This window comes from Lampetra planeri, chromosome 7, assembly GCF_965212315.1.
Source record: "Lampetra planeri chromosome 7, kcLamPlan1.2.h2, whole genome shotgun sequence".
NCBI classification, from domain to species: domain Eukaryota; kingdom Metazoa; phylum Chordata; class Hyperoartia; order Petromyzontiformes; family Petromyzontidae; genus Lampetra; species Lampetra planeri.
This window is the reverse complement of record NC_136113.1, coordinates 209,132-227,999: the sequence shown is the minus strand read 5'-3', so window position 1 is coordinate 227,999 and position 18,868 is coordinate 209,132. Positions and strand designations below refer to the sequence as shown.

The 18,868-nt window shown below is 43.9% G+C and overlaps 1 protein-coding gene across 5 annotated transcripts in view; it reads left to right on the top strand.

The window, feature by feature from the left end:
* The window catches only part of LOC144719689 (striatin-3-like), a 124,269-nt gene that overhangs the window by 69,849 nt on the left and 35,552 nt on the right, over positions 1-18,868 (top strand). For 4 of the 5 annotated variants that reach the window (XM_078595820.1, XM_078595818.1, XM_078595819.1 and 1 more), the window contains exons 4-7: positions 3,010-3,091; positions 5,747-5,929; positions 13,004-13,160; positions 14,252-14,390. In XM_078595820.1, the coding sequence (XP_078451946.1) occupies positions 3,010-3,091; positions 5,747-5,929; positions 13,004-13,160; positions 14,252-14,390 (561 nt within the window). The remainder of the gene's footprint in view (positions 1-3,009; positions 3,092-5,746; positions 5,930-13,003; positions 13,161-14,251; positions 14,391-18,868) is intronic. The other variant, XM_078595817.1, reaches the window with a different exon arrangement.

Genomic DNA, 18,868 nt, shown 5'->3' with positions numbered 1-18,868 from the left:
CCGACCTATAATAGCCTCGCTTGCATGGCATGAGCTGTGCTGGCAGATGCTGTGTCCTGCCACAATGTATGACTAATATTCATTGTGTGGTTGAGAATAATGATGGAGTGGTTACCAAAGGAGGGAACATGCCCGAGAGTGGCCGCCATGTAGATGGTGAATAAATCAGCTCATGTGCAGGACGTAGATGGATTGTTGCACTGCGTGACCATGAGGGATGGCAAACATCTTGGGGAGGCCATAATCAGAAAATTGGTGATGGTAAATAACCCAGTTTTAAGTCACAAGAAATGATATCGGTCATTCACTGAGCAGTGTGTGCTGGGCCACTAGAGTAGAGCGCGCTCGTGATGCTGTCGTGCTGGCGTGTGCTTCTGCGGCCACTCCCACCGTCTTGGCCATGAAGCCCATCACAAGGGTGATGATCCCTGAGCCTGTCTGGTTTTTTAAGCACACGTCAAACTATTCCCAAGGATATATGTGTGTGTGTATGTATGTATGCACATATATGCTGGTGACTGCTAGAGGGTTTTTCTTGCTTAATATTTGCTTCAGTGACTCGTACAAATATTTACCAGAATATTTAGGTTATTGAAAATATGTCAATTCTATTCATCATTCTTCAAATTTTCCACGTTTCAACATTTGCTGGGCCATTCAAAAAAAAAATTTCTCACTGCATATTTGGAGGTCTGAAATGAGGTAGCTTTTATGATTTTCCTATTAATAGGCATAGACTGCACTATATTTGTACCAGTTTCAGCTCTTGCCTTTCTAGAACATGATGAGAAATCATATCGGTCATTCACAATTGAGAGTGTGTGTTTTATTAAGATAGCAATGACCATATAATTCCTAGGAAGACTCTTTGCTCATGAGTGGTTTATTGGAAGTATATTTAGTGTTTAAAATGCATTGGTCACCCTAGTGCTATCGGCACTGAACTCAGAGATGGGGATTTTAGAATTCCATTAAAGTCAATGCAGCACAGCACCCGCTATTTGCATGCATTGCTCCTCGTATATGTGCTGGTTGTTTTGTCTTTGCCAGCTAAGCTTTACACTTGCAATCACTCTCTGCTTTCCACCTGCATATGAACTTTCCCACCTCCACTGAACCTGCAGCCTTAAAAATAAACACACGATAGCTGCTTCTGGTCATGATGGTTAATAACGTGCTTTGTATATATATTTTAAACAGCCGTCATAACTTAGAAAATCACTGAGCGAATGTCGTGTGACACTGGCCTGTAACAGTTGTAGACCTCTACAGTAACGACTGCGTGCATTTTTTTCTCTTTTGATAAATAATTTGGTCCAAGCAAATGGATGCACATTTTCCATTAAAGTGCATCTACGATAAGGTGGAATAAGCAATGCCAATGTTTCTGCAGTCTTAGGGAACCATCTGTTTTGTATTATAATGCTGTTAATTTTGGTTGTTGTAGATTCATGCAATGAAAATCATTTCACGTGTTCCTTATCTTCCCAGCTGGTGTCAATCGCTCTACAAACGCGTTTAATTTTGGCCTCGCAAAGATAGGGCAGCGAATCCCACTTGACACATTTTGTCGGGCTGTAATATAGGGCTGCGTGTTTTCACATTGTTTTTATGAATGCAGTCGGTGCATCTACATTATATGAAATTTTATTCCAGCCTACAAATGTTGTTCAGCAGTCTTATGTTGAAAATTGCAACTTAGTTTTCTGTCTCGCAGCACAGTACGGTGTTATTCTAGCTCATCGCACTCTAACGATGCCTTCATGACGAATACAGTATCTGGCTGGGAGAATCCAAAGGCAAAATTCACCCACTCTTCTCTTTTTTTTTAAAGGCGAGCCCTAAGAGCTCACACCAACCATTTAGGGCATCCACACAACGAATTGCACCCTCCAAGCTAAAAAATAAAAAAAGGAGACATTGCAGAAAGTAATAAATTTTTGAAATAGTTCAGTTTGAGTTTTTAGTTTCTGTCCATCTATCCAAATATAAATTGGCCACCATTTTGTTCATTACAGAGGCTCTGCTTCTGGCAATTCTTTTGAGCTGTCACGATTGCATTCCAATCAATCAAGAGTGCGTAGTGTATTTAATATGAAACAATTGTGATTGTTAAACCCAAGTGGAATTGTATTATGGCGTGTAGCTGCACACATTCAATGGAGCAACAGGAATGTAAATATTTTAAGTGACTTTGGGCATCATCAACGGGCATCATCACCACGACCTCTCAAGGTTTACAAGTAAACTTGTATCCACTTGGAAATTAGTGTCGGGCAGCATTAATCTGTTGACAATCTTGAGCGAGTTGTGGAAATCCCATATTCACTTTGCAGGTATTAGTTTCTCCAAAGTACAAATGTATTTTGCTTTTATAAAAGGTTTTTTGGGTTCGATCGTGTAAATATATAAATGTGTCTTTTGCTTTTCCTAAAATTTGGTACTACATTTTTTATAAACCTTGGAGAGCTGATAAGATGAATTGATATTAGGGATTTGAACTCGCAATAGTTGTAATTGTGGCACTGACCATGCCACAGCCCCACCTGGCTAGGCCCATCGATGGCTATGGACAAACCTCTCACTTGGTTATGGTGAAGAATGACCGCTTACATTTTTCTGGTTTGTGTGTTGCTGCAGACCTGTCAGTTGTGAGTTGACCGAAATAACATTTATCTATTACCTGAATGAGTGTCTCTGTTTCTCTTTGCCTCTGCAAACAGGAACACATTGTAGCTGTTTCTTTGCATATTTGTAAGATAACACCGGTTTGATCACATTTCTATCGGCTATTTGCTTTGTGTCTGTTACTTGAAAATGAAAAATTGCTCTGTATTCATTGAATTCGACATAAACGGCTGAGGGATAATAAAAAGCCCCTTTTGTGTTCGCATGTCTTGTGTATATTTGTACTGTATTTGTCACTGTGTTTTCTCGCATCACTCGTGGCAGCGTTGAGTGAATGTCCTATCTGCGCTGGCTCACACTGGTATTCGTCTGTGTTTGTAGAAGAGACAAATGACACGGACACCCCGGTGGTGACCTCCAACAGCCAGCTGACATGGAGGCAAGGACGGCAGCTCCTGCGCCAGTAGGTCACACTCTGCGTCGCCCCACTGGGCAATATCTATTGTGTCCAATATAATGCCTTGCACTGTTTCACACTTTACCCCTCATACTCTACACCACACACTGTAACTCACCTTTCCAGACCACTACCATACCTTGCCATCTATTGCTACAACAGCTGAGCTGCCATGACATTGTCATCATCTTGTTTGTGCCAGGCTAGGTACACTTTGAGTTCAAATGGAGTGGCAAAGGCTCCCAATACCTCACTTTACACATTTCAACATACCACCCAGCATTCATTATATTTTGCACAACACATTGCAGTGCCCCAGTCACTCACATCCTGTACCACAGATTGCACCACATTACTCAGTGCTACCTGTTATAGAATAAAGGCACGATGTTGTATTTCTCTACATTATCAACAAACTATGTGGTGGGCAGCAGAAGGCAGTGCAATAAAATCAATTGTTGTACTGCACTTCTATGCTACCATGGCTTTGCTCCCTGCCTTTATGAACCCGCGCTGACCAGCGTGGCAAAGCACAATCACATAAACTCCAAGAACTGCACATCGTATGGAGGTCCTCATCCAGCAGTGAATTGATCAGGGGTCGTACATGTATATTGTGCATATACGCCTTTATATTTGAAGTTTGCAGCTTCTCTCCGTGGTCGTGTAGATTTTTCTCCGGGGCCTCTGGTTTTTTTCCTTCATATTCATAAAAATACGTTTAGAGTAATTGGCTGCTAGAAAATTCTATATGTTAAGCCACTTTGTTTAGCTGTCATTTGTGGCCAGGTCGCTTCTGAAAAAGAGCTGAATAGCTCAGTGTGCCTTACTTGGTAAATACATAAAATAGTTAATAGTTAAAAGCACACACCGCACTATGACACAGCATTCGGCATTGTCGCTCCCGCCACAAACTCGACCGCACATTGCAGTTGACACGAAGGAACATGCCTGCTGCCGCTCAAGTTGTAATAATGCACGTGACGAGAAAACTATTGATTTCTCTACTTGTATCATGTGTGCTAGGGTGACCGTCTTATTCAAGCATCCTGTTAAGTACCCAATGCTGCTGTCCCAAGTTCTTAGATTACGCTGTTTAATTCGCACGCTGAGGCAGCGGCAGATTGTTAAACATGTGTCTGCCTCGCGCAATCCCAACCGTTTGGCTCCTGTATGTGAGCACTGCGTGCTGAGCGGGTGGTCATTGAATTGGTGGCATTTGGCACGCATTGGGGCATGACCCCAGGGGGCAGACAGTGGTGATGAATTCTGAAGTCACATGTTTGTGGGAAATGCACGTGGCTGGAGCCAGTGCTGTCATCAACATGTGGGGGCCTTGTTCTAGGAGTGGAGCATGAATGGCTGGTGATGATGATTCCAGTCTCATTATTTGAAGAAAAGAAAAAATTTAATCCGCATTTGCATCATGCAGAATAAATAAACTTCCTTTAAAAATGTTGGATTGGCTGCAGTCCCTTCCACATGCGGTGCCGAAGACGCCTTTTTGGCATCCGATGGTTCGACTTCGTCAGAAATGTCACCATTGCATTTGCGACCAGTCTCCTAGCGACTGAGAGCTTAGTTCGATGGAGATGGCTGAACTTTGTTTACATGTCACCCATCTTAATGCGCAAACTCGAGAAAATTGCGCACTCTAGTTGGCGGTTGACGTTTGAAGTGAGGACTGCGACCCTCAAAGGAAAGGTGCCCCCCCCCCCCCCCATAGTCGCTCTCGCGATACGTGGATCAAACAAATCACTTGACACCGGTGTGGCAGCAAGAGCAGTTAATGTGAATGCTGTCGAAGGATGTCAGGCATTTGGCGCAAAGGTCCTTCGCTGACTGCTTTGATGAGTGAATTCATTTCCAAGTGAAGTGTTAATTTTCTTAGCGGATTGTGAGTTATAGAAGATTACATAGGCCACCAATTCCTGATAAAATCCAGTAATCAAAACGAGTCCCAAGTTTTTACTTGTTTAAACACATTTTACCGGTTTACATTTATCCTGAAAACCTATTAATTTAGTTAAGCAATAAAACACACCCTTTACATGTGTTTATTTATGACTTGACCATTCCCCTCACGACCACACTGGTAGTGAGGGGAATGGTAGTGAATTGGTAGTGAATTGCTCTTCAGGCCATCGAGTGACTGTCCAGTTACACTGGAGCAGTTAATGTCGGGCAGTATGTTTGACTTTTGTAAAATTTAGGGTGGGTGCTTGTTAAGTGACGCTAGTTTGTGATCTTCCATGACCACCTGAAGAAGGTATCTGCCAAGACCAAAACAAGGGTCAACCTGGTCAAGAAACTGGTGCACAAATGGAAAATAAAAACTCTCCAGCAGTGTGCGACTGTGGTCATCCAGAACAAGATCATACAATGTATAACAATGCAATGCTCAGTCCACAAATACGAAAAAGACAAATACTGAATAGTTTTATTTAAGGAAAGCAAACTGCTTTGGTATAAAATGCGAGTGTTCCTTTCTTTTCTTTATTAGCACGAACAGCATTAACAGCCATTCTACAGTCACGTGCAACAGTGTCTCTTGGTCCCAGTGCGGTTGCTGTAGTTGTGTCCTTGCTCCCAGTGCGGTCGCCCCAGCTCGTGTGCGTGCGTGTACGCGACGCGTCTGCCATGCCCGCGGCGCTGACGCAGGTACCTGCAGGAGGTGGGCTACACGGACACGATCTTGGACGTGCGGTCGCAGCGCGTGCGCTCTCTGCTCGGCCTCTCGGGGCCGCCGGACCAGAATGGCGCTCCCGACGCCAAGAACATCGAGCAGATCCTCAATGGCCGTGACATCATGTCTATCAAACCCAAGGAGGATGATGCCAAGAGGTGCGTACCCCCGTATGGCAGTGTGTAATTTAGTTGAAAGGTTTCCTGTTGCACGAGCGGTCGTTTTGTTTTCTCCTGGAGGGATGTAAACATTACATTCACTGTGCGGTATACATTTTCTTCTTACGGCAGCGTATTGTGGCAGTTGTGTTTTATAGGCTGGGCGTATACACCAGTGATGAGCTTGTGTGCACAGGTGATTGAGATAATAAATTACCGGCTGGCCTACATCAGAGATCAGCAACAGTAGCCGCCAACTTTATGTAATCGTGGGAGAACATGTGAGTTGCTCCATTCAATTTATGAAAAAGCCCCCAGCTTGTGGAGCGAAACGTCGGACATCACGCTGGACAACATACTGTTTAATCCTAAAACATATTTTTTCTGCCATTTTGCTACACACTTGGGGATTGTCTTCCTGGTCCTATTTTCCTACTCTTTTTTGTCCTGAGCTATCCACCCGAAACATATATTACACGCTTTTATTTAACTCACTGTCTATTGTTGTCGTATCCTCAAATCTTGTAACTCAATTTTAACCCACTTCCCAATGTGGTATCGACTGCAAACTTTGTATACTTATGTCATACTGATGACAATACTGTATTCTATAAAAAAATAAAAAAAAAGTATTTTTAAACATTCATTTTTATATGTTATGTTTCGGCTTGGGTCTAATTGTCCACGTTCAACTGACGTTGGCTGTAAATCGCCATGGTCTTTTACGCTATGGCAAGCTTTGTGGCCACTTCCTGGAGTCGTGGAGTTCTGCCATTACGAGTAGGGTACATTTCATTAAAGCATGTTTAATAAAAAAGTATTTTTAAATGTTACTTATTTTGGACATTTCGTCAGCCTTCGACACCATCAACCATTCGCTCCTTACTTCCCTCCTGAAATCCGACTTCGGTATATGCGGCTCAGCACTTAAGTGGATAGTTTCGTACCTTTCTGACCGGCAATCTTCAGTCAGGGTGGGCATGTCCACATCGCCTGAAACAACAGCATTATGCGGGGTTCCCCAGGGCTCTGTTCTAGGTCTTCTGCTCTTCACAGCCTACACTTCCCCGATCGGCCGGCTCATTGCAAGCTTTGGTATTAAGCATCACTCATACGCGGACGACACGATTCTATTCACCGCCATCGACTCTAGCAATGCATCTGGATTCGAGAAGCTCTCGGAATGTACCACCGCCGTGCAACAATGGTTCACTGCACACAACCTAGCCCTTAATCCGAAAAAGTCAGTGGCCATCATGTTAGGTACCAAGCAACGTCTCAATTCAGCAGCACTCCCCACACACACACATCTTCGGTCACAGCATCAAGTTTACCGACCACTTCAGCTACCTCGGTGTCATCCTAGATTCAACTTTATCCTTCGACCGTCAAACCAACCATATCATCAGCTCATGTAACTTTCACCTGAAGGCTCTTAGACACATACGTACTCTCATCTCTACTGAAATTGCCAACACATTGGCATGTTGCATAGTTGGGTCTCGCCTTGACTATTGCAACTCCGTCCTAGTCCGGACCTCCGCTGGCAACCTAAAGAAACTTCAAAGACTACAAAATAAATTTTGATTGAAAGCTTTCGTGACTGCAGGGATTCATCTTCTTGGTTCTTTCGGTAAAGTCACGTAGAAGGGAAGTAATAAAATAATAAAAATAAAACATAATAAAATTATTCTCACGACGTTTCGGCCACAACGCAAGCAGCCGTCCTCAGGTGAAAACCAGGTCCGTCGAGGCGACAGAGTCTGAATGAAACAGCACACGAGCTTGGAGCATATATATAAGCTGGGCGCCTTGACAAAGGTATTTGCATATCAAGAGGAATTTAGCATATTTATGGAAAATGCAGGAATGTGATTAGTACTACATATGCATGTGCATGATGCAGGATTAACAGCATCAAAGAAAGTTGCAGTTGCTGCAGCAGCAGCAACTGCAACAAAGAAAGTTGCAGTTGCTGCAGCAGCAGCAGCAACTGTAACTTTCTTTGATGCTGTTAATCCTGCATAATGCACATTCATATGCAGTACTAATCACATTCCTGCATTTCCCATAAATTTGCTAAATTCCTCTTGATATGCAAATTCCTTTGTCAAGGCGCCCAGCTTATATATATGCTCCAAGCTCGTGTGCTGTTTCATTCAGACTCTGTCGCCTCGACGGACCTGGTTTTCACCTGAGGACGGCTGCTTGCGTTGTGGCCGAAAGGTCGTGAGAATAATTTTATTATGTTTTATTTTTATTATTTTATTACTTCCCTTCTACGTGACTTTACCGAAAGAACCAAGAAGACTACAAAATAACCTAGCACGCGTCGTCATTGCCCACACTCATCCCCGTCTCGACTCACTAGCTTGTCTCCGTGCTCTCAACTGGCTCCCCATCGCCAGTAGGGTCACATACAAGATCGCCTGCCTCTGCCACAACGCCTTCATATCCGCCTGCCCGCCGTACCTTTCTTCATTACTGACAACTTGCAGCTCAGCACACGGCAGATGCCTGCGCAGCGCGACTCACGACCTCCTCTTGATACCAAGATCCAGGATGGTCATGTCTATGCGCCGCTTCTCGGTGGCAGCCCCAACATTCTGGAACGATATCCCTCTGCACATTCGCAGCATCACCTCAATCGCCTCCTTCAAGAGATACTTAAAAACTCACCTCTACAATCATGCTTTTGAGCGACTCTGAGCTTGGCTCCGCGCCTCTGAGTTGCGGCCACTACGTCTGCAAATTTGCGCGCGTTACAAATTGAACTATTATTATTTTACTCGTACATAAATCGGCCCTTATCAGTATTAATACACAGGAATCCAGAATGAAGCACATTGAAATCCACACATTGACACCACCTTAGAATGAGAGTACACATACATGGCGGAATATCAGTTTGATCCTGTTCGTGTGCCATGGTTTAATGATGTAATGCAGTAGCTATTTAAAGGGGAAGCTTCTCTTGGCGGATGACCAAGGTAGAATTGTTTGTTGGTTTGCTGGTACAACACACATTGTTCATAAGCGATAGTCAGCAGTGGCCGGATAGCAGCCAGGGGTCTACGTTCAATCTACAGCACCACTGAGAGATGCAGCAAAGAGCTCGCAATGATGGGGTTTGTGTTTGGAACCCAGGTTTAAATCACCCCACCATTAAACCAAATTTACAGTCATAGTTGATGGCCACCAATGACAAAAAAAACACATACTAAATATTCTAGTTGGAATGAGCATGTCAATAGAATAAATGTAATTTATTTACAGTAGTGTCAGGATACAGTAGATCTAGATAAAGAAACAAAACATGTACAAACAACCAAGCACACGTAACATAAATCATGTCAATTAAAATAATAGCTGTTTTACTGTAACAAAGAAAGAAAGAGCTCGATGGTTTGAGACAACTGTGCTTCAGGATATAATCACCGTTACATTGTAAGGATTTTAAGTGTATTGGATATGACGGGTGTGGTATAAATTAAAATTTCAATCACTCCTGTTATCAAAGATGCATTTACTTTAGCTGTGGATGAGAGGGGAAGGAGGGACCTGGTGGTGTCTTTTCTTCGTTAATGGATAAAGACCACCATCTCTTTGATGACGTGTGCAATCCAATACAATGATCGTGAGAATTTAAGTAGTTTTTATCTTGATGAAGTGTTTGACTTGCATTGACTGTCGCCAGTGGGTGTTTGTAAGCCATTGCATTTCTGAAGACATTCAACACATTTATAAATCACGATTGTGAAGTGTGTAGAGGAAAAACAATCCAAACCATGAACCAAAAAACACTTCATCAAACGTCCCTGCTACAAAAACTCTTTTATGGCTTTTATAATTGACTAATTAGCCTATCTGGTTCCATTCCCCCTTACTGTGGTGTCTCACAAACCACAAACTGCCCACCGCCCATGATGTGATGCACTCTGAATAATTGCCTTGTCAACTTTGAAACACACTTTGACCGATGATCATTTTTGGCAGCAGAGTTATTTTTGGCTGCAAGTCTCGTTGGCATGAAAAGCATGTTTCAATGTTATTTATGCATTCATTCGCACACTTTTTTTTATGGATATTGTATTTTGCATGCACACCACTTGTAAACTAGCTACGCACCCCAAGTAGTGTGCATATTTCCACGCATTTTTTGTACGTTTCTTGCATGAATCGATACGTATGCTAAACCTACATTATCCTATTCAAGCAATACTCCAACCCTAATATTGCATTTTAAAATAGTCCTCTGACATCATCATCGTTGACATGCTGAGCCACACAGCCAATGCAGTGAGTCACTAGGGTGACCTAAGAATGGTGCTAATGGCCCATGCATGATGGGACACCACACTGGTCATCCCTTTCGTAAGCAATGTGTGCAGAATAGCTGTTCGACTTCCAGCTCAACTTCCAATTGGCAGTCACAAGGAGGCCCCCTGGTCAACCTTTTTCCAGCCTCTAGAATTATTTTTCCATCCAACCCGACTGGTTCTGCAAGATCTGACCATGCCCACCTAGTGCTCGCCTCGCTGCATTTGGCTTCTGGTTGCTGAACGAATATATTCTAAGGTCATACTCATTCCACACAAAGGGCTTGCCATCGTACAAAGACGGTCACTGCATCGTGCGCTTTCAGATGCTCTTCTACGGCCATCTGGAATGCTCTTCTTTCCGATATTAGGAAGCCACTTGAGCTATGCACTTTTAAGTCTTGATTAAAAACTAATTTCTTGAACTGCCTTTTGTTTATAGTTTGTTGCCCTTCCCCCGCATGGGTGGCTGTGTACAGCGTGAAATAAGTTCTAGATACATCCGACTGCACTTAAAAATGTCCACACCTTTAGGTGTAGTCTTGGAGACTACTACACTTGACCTATAGCAGAAAAATGTTAATGCTGTAGGAGTGGACTACGGTGAGCAATGAAACAGTTGTTCCGTTGACAGTGAAATTGTTATTATATTGTTGCACTGGTCAGTCACTTGAATGTCATAGGCACTTGCCTCTTGCTTGAGTGTGACTGTAACCCATGGTGAACAGGTATTGTATGATAGGGTCTAAAAAAAGTCCTGCGACCTCAACACCTATCGTTCATCTCTTCTGGCTAATGAAAGTTTATAGATGTCCTTGTAGTAATTTGTTATACTATTAGCGCTTTCTCAATTATTATCTAGCCTCAAATGAATTGACCCCTCTCCCATTGGACTCAGCCATAAGGTTTCTTAAATCGGTATAATTTTTTTCTTTCAAGGTCAATAAAATGAGTACATCTTTGGTAAATCAACAGTAGTTGTGTCTTATGGCAATACTAGTCCCAGCCATAGGAATGTTACGTGTTGGATACTGTAGTGAATCAATGCAGAACAGAATCCCTCATTGCTCATTTGAGAATTTAAACATTTTTACTTTTTACTTTGAGCCCAAGTCAGCCAAATCTTAACCATCCTGGCCTTTGTTCTTGTAATCTAGTGCGTCGTCAGCTAGCCAGCCCATAATAAGCCTTAGCCCTAGTCAACTCGTTGTCAAAACTGGCACCTAATTGATTCTTAATCAGCCTCGACTCTATTCAACTAGCTCCTCAATTCGGAATTTCAAAATGAAATATCCATTGATTTTGTTCAGCTCTCTTTTCAGCTTCCAGTTTGCACTCGTGAATTAGTCCCTGACTCGCTCACCTTACCCATAGTCAACAAAATCCTAACTTACCAACTGGTAATGAATCTCCTATTGCAAGTCAACTAGAAATGAGCCAAATAATTTCAATGGTACTCGCTTATAACTCACGTGATGTAAGTGAAATCCAGCCATTCCATAATTATAGATTCATTACCACCGGTCAACTAGCCCCTAGCTGGCAAAACTATCCATAACTAAGCTGATAACCAATCTCCCAGCCATTTTCAATGAACTCCCTTAAAACCCAGCCAAAGCGTTGTCCTCGCATGGCACATCACTGTGATACAACCCACTGGTGCCGTTTATCTTCACGCTGATTCAAGCCCCGTGCCGCTATGCATTTCCTTGTAGCCCTGTGCAGTGTCCACTGTTGTCCTTTCCTTCCCACGTGGGCTCGTGCACCTTGGGCAGCAGGAAGGGGTTCTCAGCGCCGGCCATTGTGTTTCCCTTCCCTAGAGACCGCATCCCCTGACTTCATCAGGGCAGCGCCCGCCCACGCACGCTCTGGTGCGGGGAAGTGAAACGCCTCATTTTGACTGTACTCTGCGGCTCAATTGAAAAGAAAATGAGAAGTGTGCAGCCTCCGTCATTATTCCTTTTTTGTTGGTTATTGACGGTAAAGCATTGGAAGGGTGTGCTGATTTCAAGGTGCGTTTTTGGGAAACTTTCCAAGCAGGGTGGTACAGACCCAACGTGCTTTGGTTACCTGTGGTTTAGCGCCCATTTTGTCCTTGTGTATGTGTTGGCATTCATGTTTGTGAAACTTTCTGTGCTATTTGTATTCATGTGTTCTGATGTGATGTGCTGTGGCTTGATATGGTATCGTTCAGTTGGCGTGCCTCATTGTTTAATGTGCCATGGTGTGTGTGACATATTTTGATGCCACACGGTGAATTTTGTAATGTGGTGTAACTGCGTGGTATGACGTGTTATTGCGTGATGTGATCTTCGACGGGGGTGCCACATACTATGGCTTGCTGTGTCATGGTGACGTATGGGTTGTTGCAATTCGGTGTAGTTTGGTATGGTTTGGTGAGATATAATAGACGCTACGGTGCTGAGATGGTAACTACCTCGTCTGGTTTTTAGGAGCGCGTGGATTTTATTCCGACCCTGGTGCCTGTATATTTGGAGTTTGCATGTTTTTTCTCTGATCGCGTGGATTTTCCTCGGTCTTCCGGTTTTCTCCTCCACATTTAGAAACGTGTGTTAAGAGTGTTTGGCTGCTATAAATTTCCACAAGTGACTTCGTAGAGATATTATTTGTGGTAAGGTCAGTGGGCCTTACCTGGTAAAATTTAAATTGTTGCCAGAAAAAAGGGTAAAAACCTATTATCAGTTTAAAATAGTTTAATAGTGTGGCATGGCGTGACACCCATTGACCTGTGTAGGAACGGGGACAAGTCTCGCTCCGAGCCACTGGTACCTTCGGTGGTGGATACCTTCCAGTTCCTGCAGGAGGAGGAGGACAGCGACGACGATGAGGACGACGACCCAGTCGGCCCCGTCGATGAGCGGGATCGGCCACGCGCCAGCAAAAAGGCGAAGGTGCGGCGGAGCCCCCGGTGACATGACCCAGATTCGCCACAAACATCCACACCCATCACAACACCCCAACTCATTACTAACATTTGCCAAGCAAATACCTGGACTAATTATACACTCATTTCACACAGCAGACGGAGACTAGCTACGCAGACGCACACATATCACACAACACAGAAACTAGCTATAACAAAAAATACGCACACTCACCGATGACAGCACAAACCCAGGCTAATTAAACAAGCGCGCGCACACGCCTATGCAACAACACAAACCGGGACTAACTACACACTGATCACAAAGCAAACTAAAACAATCACCTGCCACAAACCTTGACTACACACACTTTCACTTTTGTTGCAAAATCCATAATAATTACTACACATGTCCGTGACTACACAACCGTGACTATCTTCTTGGTTCTTTCGGTAAAGTCGCGTAGAATGGAAATAATAAAATAATAAAAATTATTCTCACGACGTTTCGGCCACAACGCAAGCAGCCATCCTCAGGTGAAGAACAGGTCGGTCGAGAAGACAGTCTGAAATCAGACTCTACGTGACTTTACCGAAAGAACCAAGAAGATGAATCCCTGCAGTCACGAAAGCTTTAAATCGAAATTTAACCGTGACTATGTTTTCACTAACCCCAAGTCTGGACTAACTAAACATACACACATGACTCTACACAACCTATACATGCCAAACGCACAACATCCAACATGAGTCAAGCCCCCACCAACTCGAAAAATCTCCACACACCTTTCATTGGAATGCCATGACCCTCCGAAAAGCTCAGCGAAACATACCCTCCAATGCAACAACCTACACGAACCAACATTCACATCACCTTCACCAGTCATCCTAGCCTGAAATTACCCTCCTGAAATGTTGTTACACTAACTGACCAATGAAGCGAGATGTTGTGACAAATTGGAAAGGGGTGGGGCAAACAGGGGAGGTGGGTACATAAGACGTACAACCTAGGCAACCCATCTATAAGACGGACCATCAGTCACAACATTTACTTGACTAATTTCCTCGTACAGGGTGATGCTGTAGTTTGGTAACAAGTGCCGCTGTGTGACGACGCAGATCGTTAACGAGGGCCCGGTGGACCTCGCTGATGACCTCGACACGGAGGAGGCGCTCAAGGAGTTTGACTTCCTGGTGACCACAGAGGACGGGGAGGGTGCGGGTGAGGCGCGCAGTTCCGGGGACGGCACTGAGTGGGGTACGGCGCTCCCCTCTGCACCCCCACAGCCTCCGTATGGAACACCGTCCTTGTGCCATACTTCACCAGGCTGTGGCAGACCGGCACTTTGTAGACAAGGTTTGGTGGATCGTGCAGAGAATTACGAAACCCCAAAATCTACTGGGCGGCGAGGTGGCCAGAAGATGGCAGTACAGAAAATGGATTTTTAACCCTTCTTTGCAACCGACCTTTGAGTGTTCTCCCGTTATATGCGTAGGCTTGCTCCGGGCACTGCCATTTTCTCCCACATACAGACTACCTAAGGTAGCCCTTCACAGTACAAAGAAGGACCATGGCCCAAAGAAAGCATTACCTATTACATATGTGTTCTTTTAAAACGGTGTTCTTGATGAATACAAGTTTTTTTTTTGTTATATGTGATTGTGGACCACTGCCAACAAAGTATCGCAGAATAATTAACATAAATATAATGAGACAAATATCCTCATACAATACTCTCCTGGGTCTTTAGATCTAGTGAGGCTTATCTAGAAAAGTAAAGGACAAGAGACCCTTGAATATCACGGGGATTAAGTTTTTGGAAAGTGCCATGAAAACCAAACCCACGATATTCAATACTAAAGCCTTACCAAAATAATGGGGTAAGGTACATGGCAACCAAAAATATACATCACAATTGAAATAAATACGGTATTGTGCCAAATAAACTAAAAATAAAATAATTTAAATAAACATGTAAAACCCTATACAAAAACATACCCTAGACAATGAATAGGAGTATAAATACTATAATAGTATAAATACTCCTATTTGTTGTATGATGATGATCCAAAGCGGGGTATGTGTATGTCCACGAGTAGGGAGCAGTAGTGCAACGGTTGGCACGCAGCCGAGTTCGACTCACTCTGACGCCCAACACCTGTGACGATTATCTGAATCGGTCCTGGGCCTCCCCTAGGTCGACTCAGCTTCAAATGAGTACCTGGTCCAATGTGTAAACATCACCACTTGGGAGACAAAGGCGACCGGGCGTGGTGTTGGCCACCCACCCCCTCGTGTGGCGTGCTGGCCTTCATAGGTGCTCGCTAACAGCACTTGCCCCAACAGTCTGTTAAGGCTATAAGGGGGGGTCTTTGTCTTTGTCTCTGTTAGCGAGATGGTTGCAAGGCAGAGGTTGAGGTGCCACTGATATACTCAAAAATACTTTCCTTTTGCATCCTATTACATGCTTTGTGTGGTGCTACCCAAAATATTGCATATTCCACGTCAATTATCTTTGTCCGTGCTCTACCCTTCTGTACCATTGCATTACGGTTCAATGCACCACTTTATACCATAGTATAATAAGGCATACACTAGAATAAGTACATAAAAACTGTACAGCTCAGCATTGTACCGATAATGCGCTAGGTGTTGAATGTTGGTGCTAATCACAGCAGAAATCCATGCTCGTAATCACCCTTGCACGTATTGGCTTAGTTGACACTTGGCCACAGTCGGGCCGCAGCTTGGTGATTACAGCGTAAGGCTTATGGGCCACGCAAATTGCTGATGGTGCTCAACAGCATAGTGATTGTTGCGTATGCCTTTTATTGATTGTCATCGCCACCAGCGTCAGCCACTTTTACCCATTGCAGTTAAATCCTGTACCATTCCCTTTCATCATTTGTGTCATTGTGTCATCACTTGTGTGTCGTGTTTCTGAGTTTGTCATGAGTGTGTTTCCTTGTGTTCAAGGTGGGAATTGTCTCCTAACAGTTGTTTTGGTGGTTGTGTGTATGTTACTTCTATTTTATTTAGTTGCCTGTTGAGGGTTGTCTTTCTCAGTTTTCAAGTCAACTTGTGGATATGGGTCTCTAAGCACACTCTTCTCCCCAAGTCGCACAGTTTGCTAGTTTGATTTCCCTTGCCTATTGCTATGAGCGTCATCTGCTGCAACGAAATTGCCAGTTAAAACGTGTGCCACCAGTTTGTCCTGCCCTCTGTGAATTGGTGTCCTGTGACATTATTCACTTCTGGATACAGATGCTTGTGTGTAAGTATCGTGGTCAAATATAAATATAAGGACCACTGCATTTATCCTTTTGGCACACAGGCACAGGAACTGCTGTGAAAGGAGGGCCCATTCCATATTAATTTCTACAAATACCGTGACGATGGTGATGGTTGTGATGGTGGTATGCACTATACAAGTCCTCGGGTTGTTGCAGGGAAAATTATTTTCCCCACTTGGACAGATCTAGAGGAACTTGTATATCTGTACAAACTTTTTTTAAAAGAGGTGTCGGACCAACCAAATGGTGCAATGTCAGTACCGCAAGTATGTTTCTGACATGTCTTCAGAGTTTTGCAGCCTATCCATGCAGGACACTCCCCTCATATGCATGGGTTATCTCCCTGCACTCTTTTCAGAATCTTTTCAAAACAGGAATTGTCTTTACGACTACATCATGACCTTAATGTTTTGAAAATGGTGGGGGTATTTCTTATCTATATACTTTGTTTACCCCAGTTTATGCTTTCAAACAACTATTGGACTGTGCTCATTCTGTTGCCAACCTGAGCTAATGGTGAAAATTCCACATTCTTACAGCAGTGCTGGCCTTACTAAAGGTTGATCAAAATTTACTTTCCATAAAGTGGTAATCGTTTTTCTTGAGTTAAGTGAGATAATGTGCTCAATCGACCTCCAAACTTTCAACTCTTGTGATTGTGAGTAATGCTCTTACCACAGTGCCACCTATACGGACTTCTTCGTAATGAGGATGAACAAATGAGTGATGTGCTATGTCTGCCAACAATGTTTATCTGGTGCACCTGGCTGCCAAAAAGGTAACATTTTAAATGTCATGTCTTTTACCACTAAGTTAGTGCAGAAGTGCTTAGAGCGGCCAAAATGAGCACTCAAGTAAAAACATTTCCCGTACATGTTCAAATGGCTCTTGAAGTTCAAAATTAGAATGACGTGTTGAGCAGTCTTGGCAATCGCCGTATTCTTATGCCATGCACATCAGAACTGTTCTTAACCTTGAACTTTCGGCCAATGTGTTTATTTGGAATAATGGGCCCACTGGGTTAATTAAACCATGAGGGAGACGAAGGTATTAAATAGATGTTTTATTCTTCATGTTGAACTGGATTCTCAAGACTATTGGATTGATAGTCTGCCAAACCGCAAGATAACGTATTCATGCAGAAGTATTTCTGTGGATTTTAGCCAAGCCGTGAGCTCTTAAGGGTTAACCTTTTTTAACATGAGCATTGAGGAGGAGGACCATCGCATAAGAGATTCAAGTGACCCCAGAAGTAGTAACCTGCTGCCACTTCCCGAAGCCATTCATATGTAAGGCTGTTGCTTGAGGAGTTTTAAATTAAACATTTTTAACCTTATAACAAATCTCAATAGACTAGTCAGTATACCAAAAAAGGACCTAATTATACAGTTTGTTGTAACGTCAGGTGATTCGTGCACTTAGAAAATATTATAATTTATAGTTCCGAAAACTCTTCAAATTTCATTTGCAGTGAAGCGTTTTGTCTCTGTCACAGCACTTAATACATGAGACAACACAAATTACATTTCATAATCGTGATATTTCTCAACAACTTTTCTGTTCACAAAACCCTCACATTATCTTAAGATTCTGTTTTCCTTTATCACTTGACTATTTTTAAAGAGGGCCCTGCTTCTTGAGGCGTTTTGGCCAGATTCCATTTATCATAAAAACTAGAATACTTGAATAAAACCCATGCATAGGAGGGGATAACTCATAACAATGATAGGTCAGAACCCTACTTGCTGTACCACTTTCAATACACTCTTCATTCCTTGACACCAGGTGAGAACCCGCTGAGACAACAGGTATCATGCAAGGGTGGGCCGGCTAGCCCTGTACGTTTCCCAGGGACAGATACAAGGGTGAGCTGGCTAGCCCTGTACGTTTCCCAGGGACAGGTACAAGGGTGGGCCGGCTAGCCCTGTACGTTTCCCAGGGACAGACACAAGGGTGGGCCGGCTAGCCCTGTACGTTTCCCATTGACAGATACAAGGGTGAGCTGGCTAGCCCTGTACGTTTCCCAGGGACAGGTACAAGGGTGGGCCGGCTAGCCCTGTACGTTTCCCAGGGACAGACACAAGGGTGGGCCGGCTAGCCCTGTACGTTTCCCAGGGACAGGTACAAGGGTGGGCCGGCTAGCCCTGTACGTTTCCCAGGGACAGGTACAAGGGTGGGCCGGCTAGCCCTGTACGTTTCCCAGGGACAGACACAAGGGTGGGCCGGCTAGCCCTGTACGTTTCCCAGGGACAGATACAAGGGTGAGCTGGCTAGCCCTGTACGTTTCCCAGGGACAGGTACAAGGGGGGACCGGCTAGCCCTGTACGTTTCCCAGGGACAGGTACAAGGGTGGGCCGGCTAGCCCTGTACGTTTCCCAGGGACAGACACAAGGGTGGGCCGGCTAGCCCTGTACGTTTCCCAGGGACAGGTACAAGGGTGGG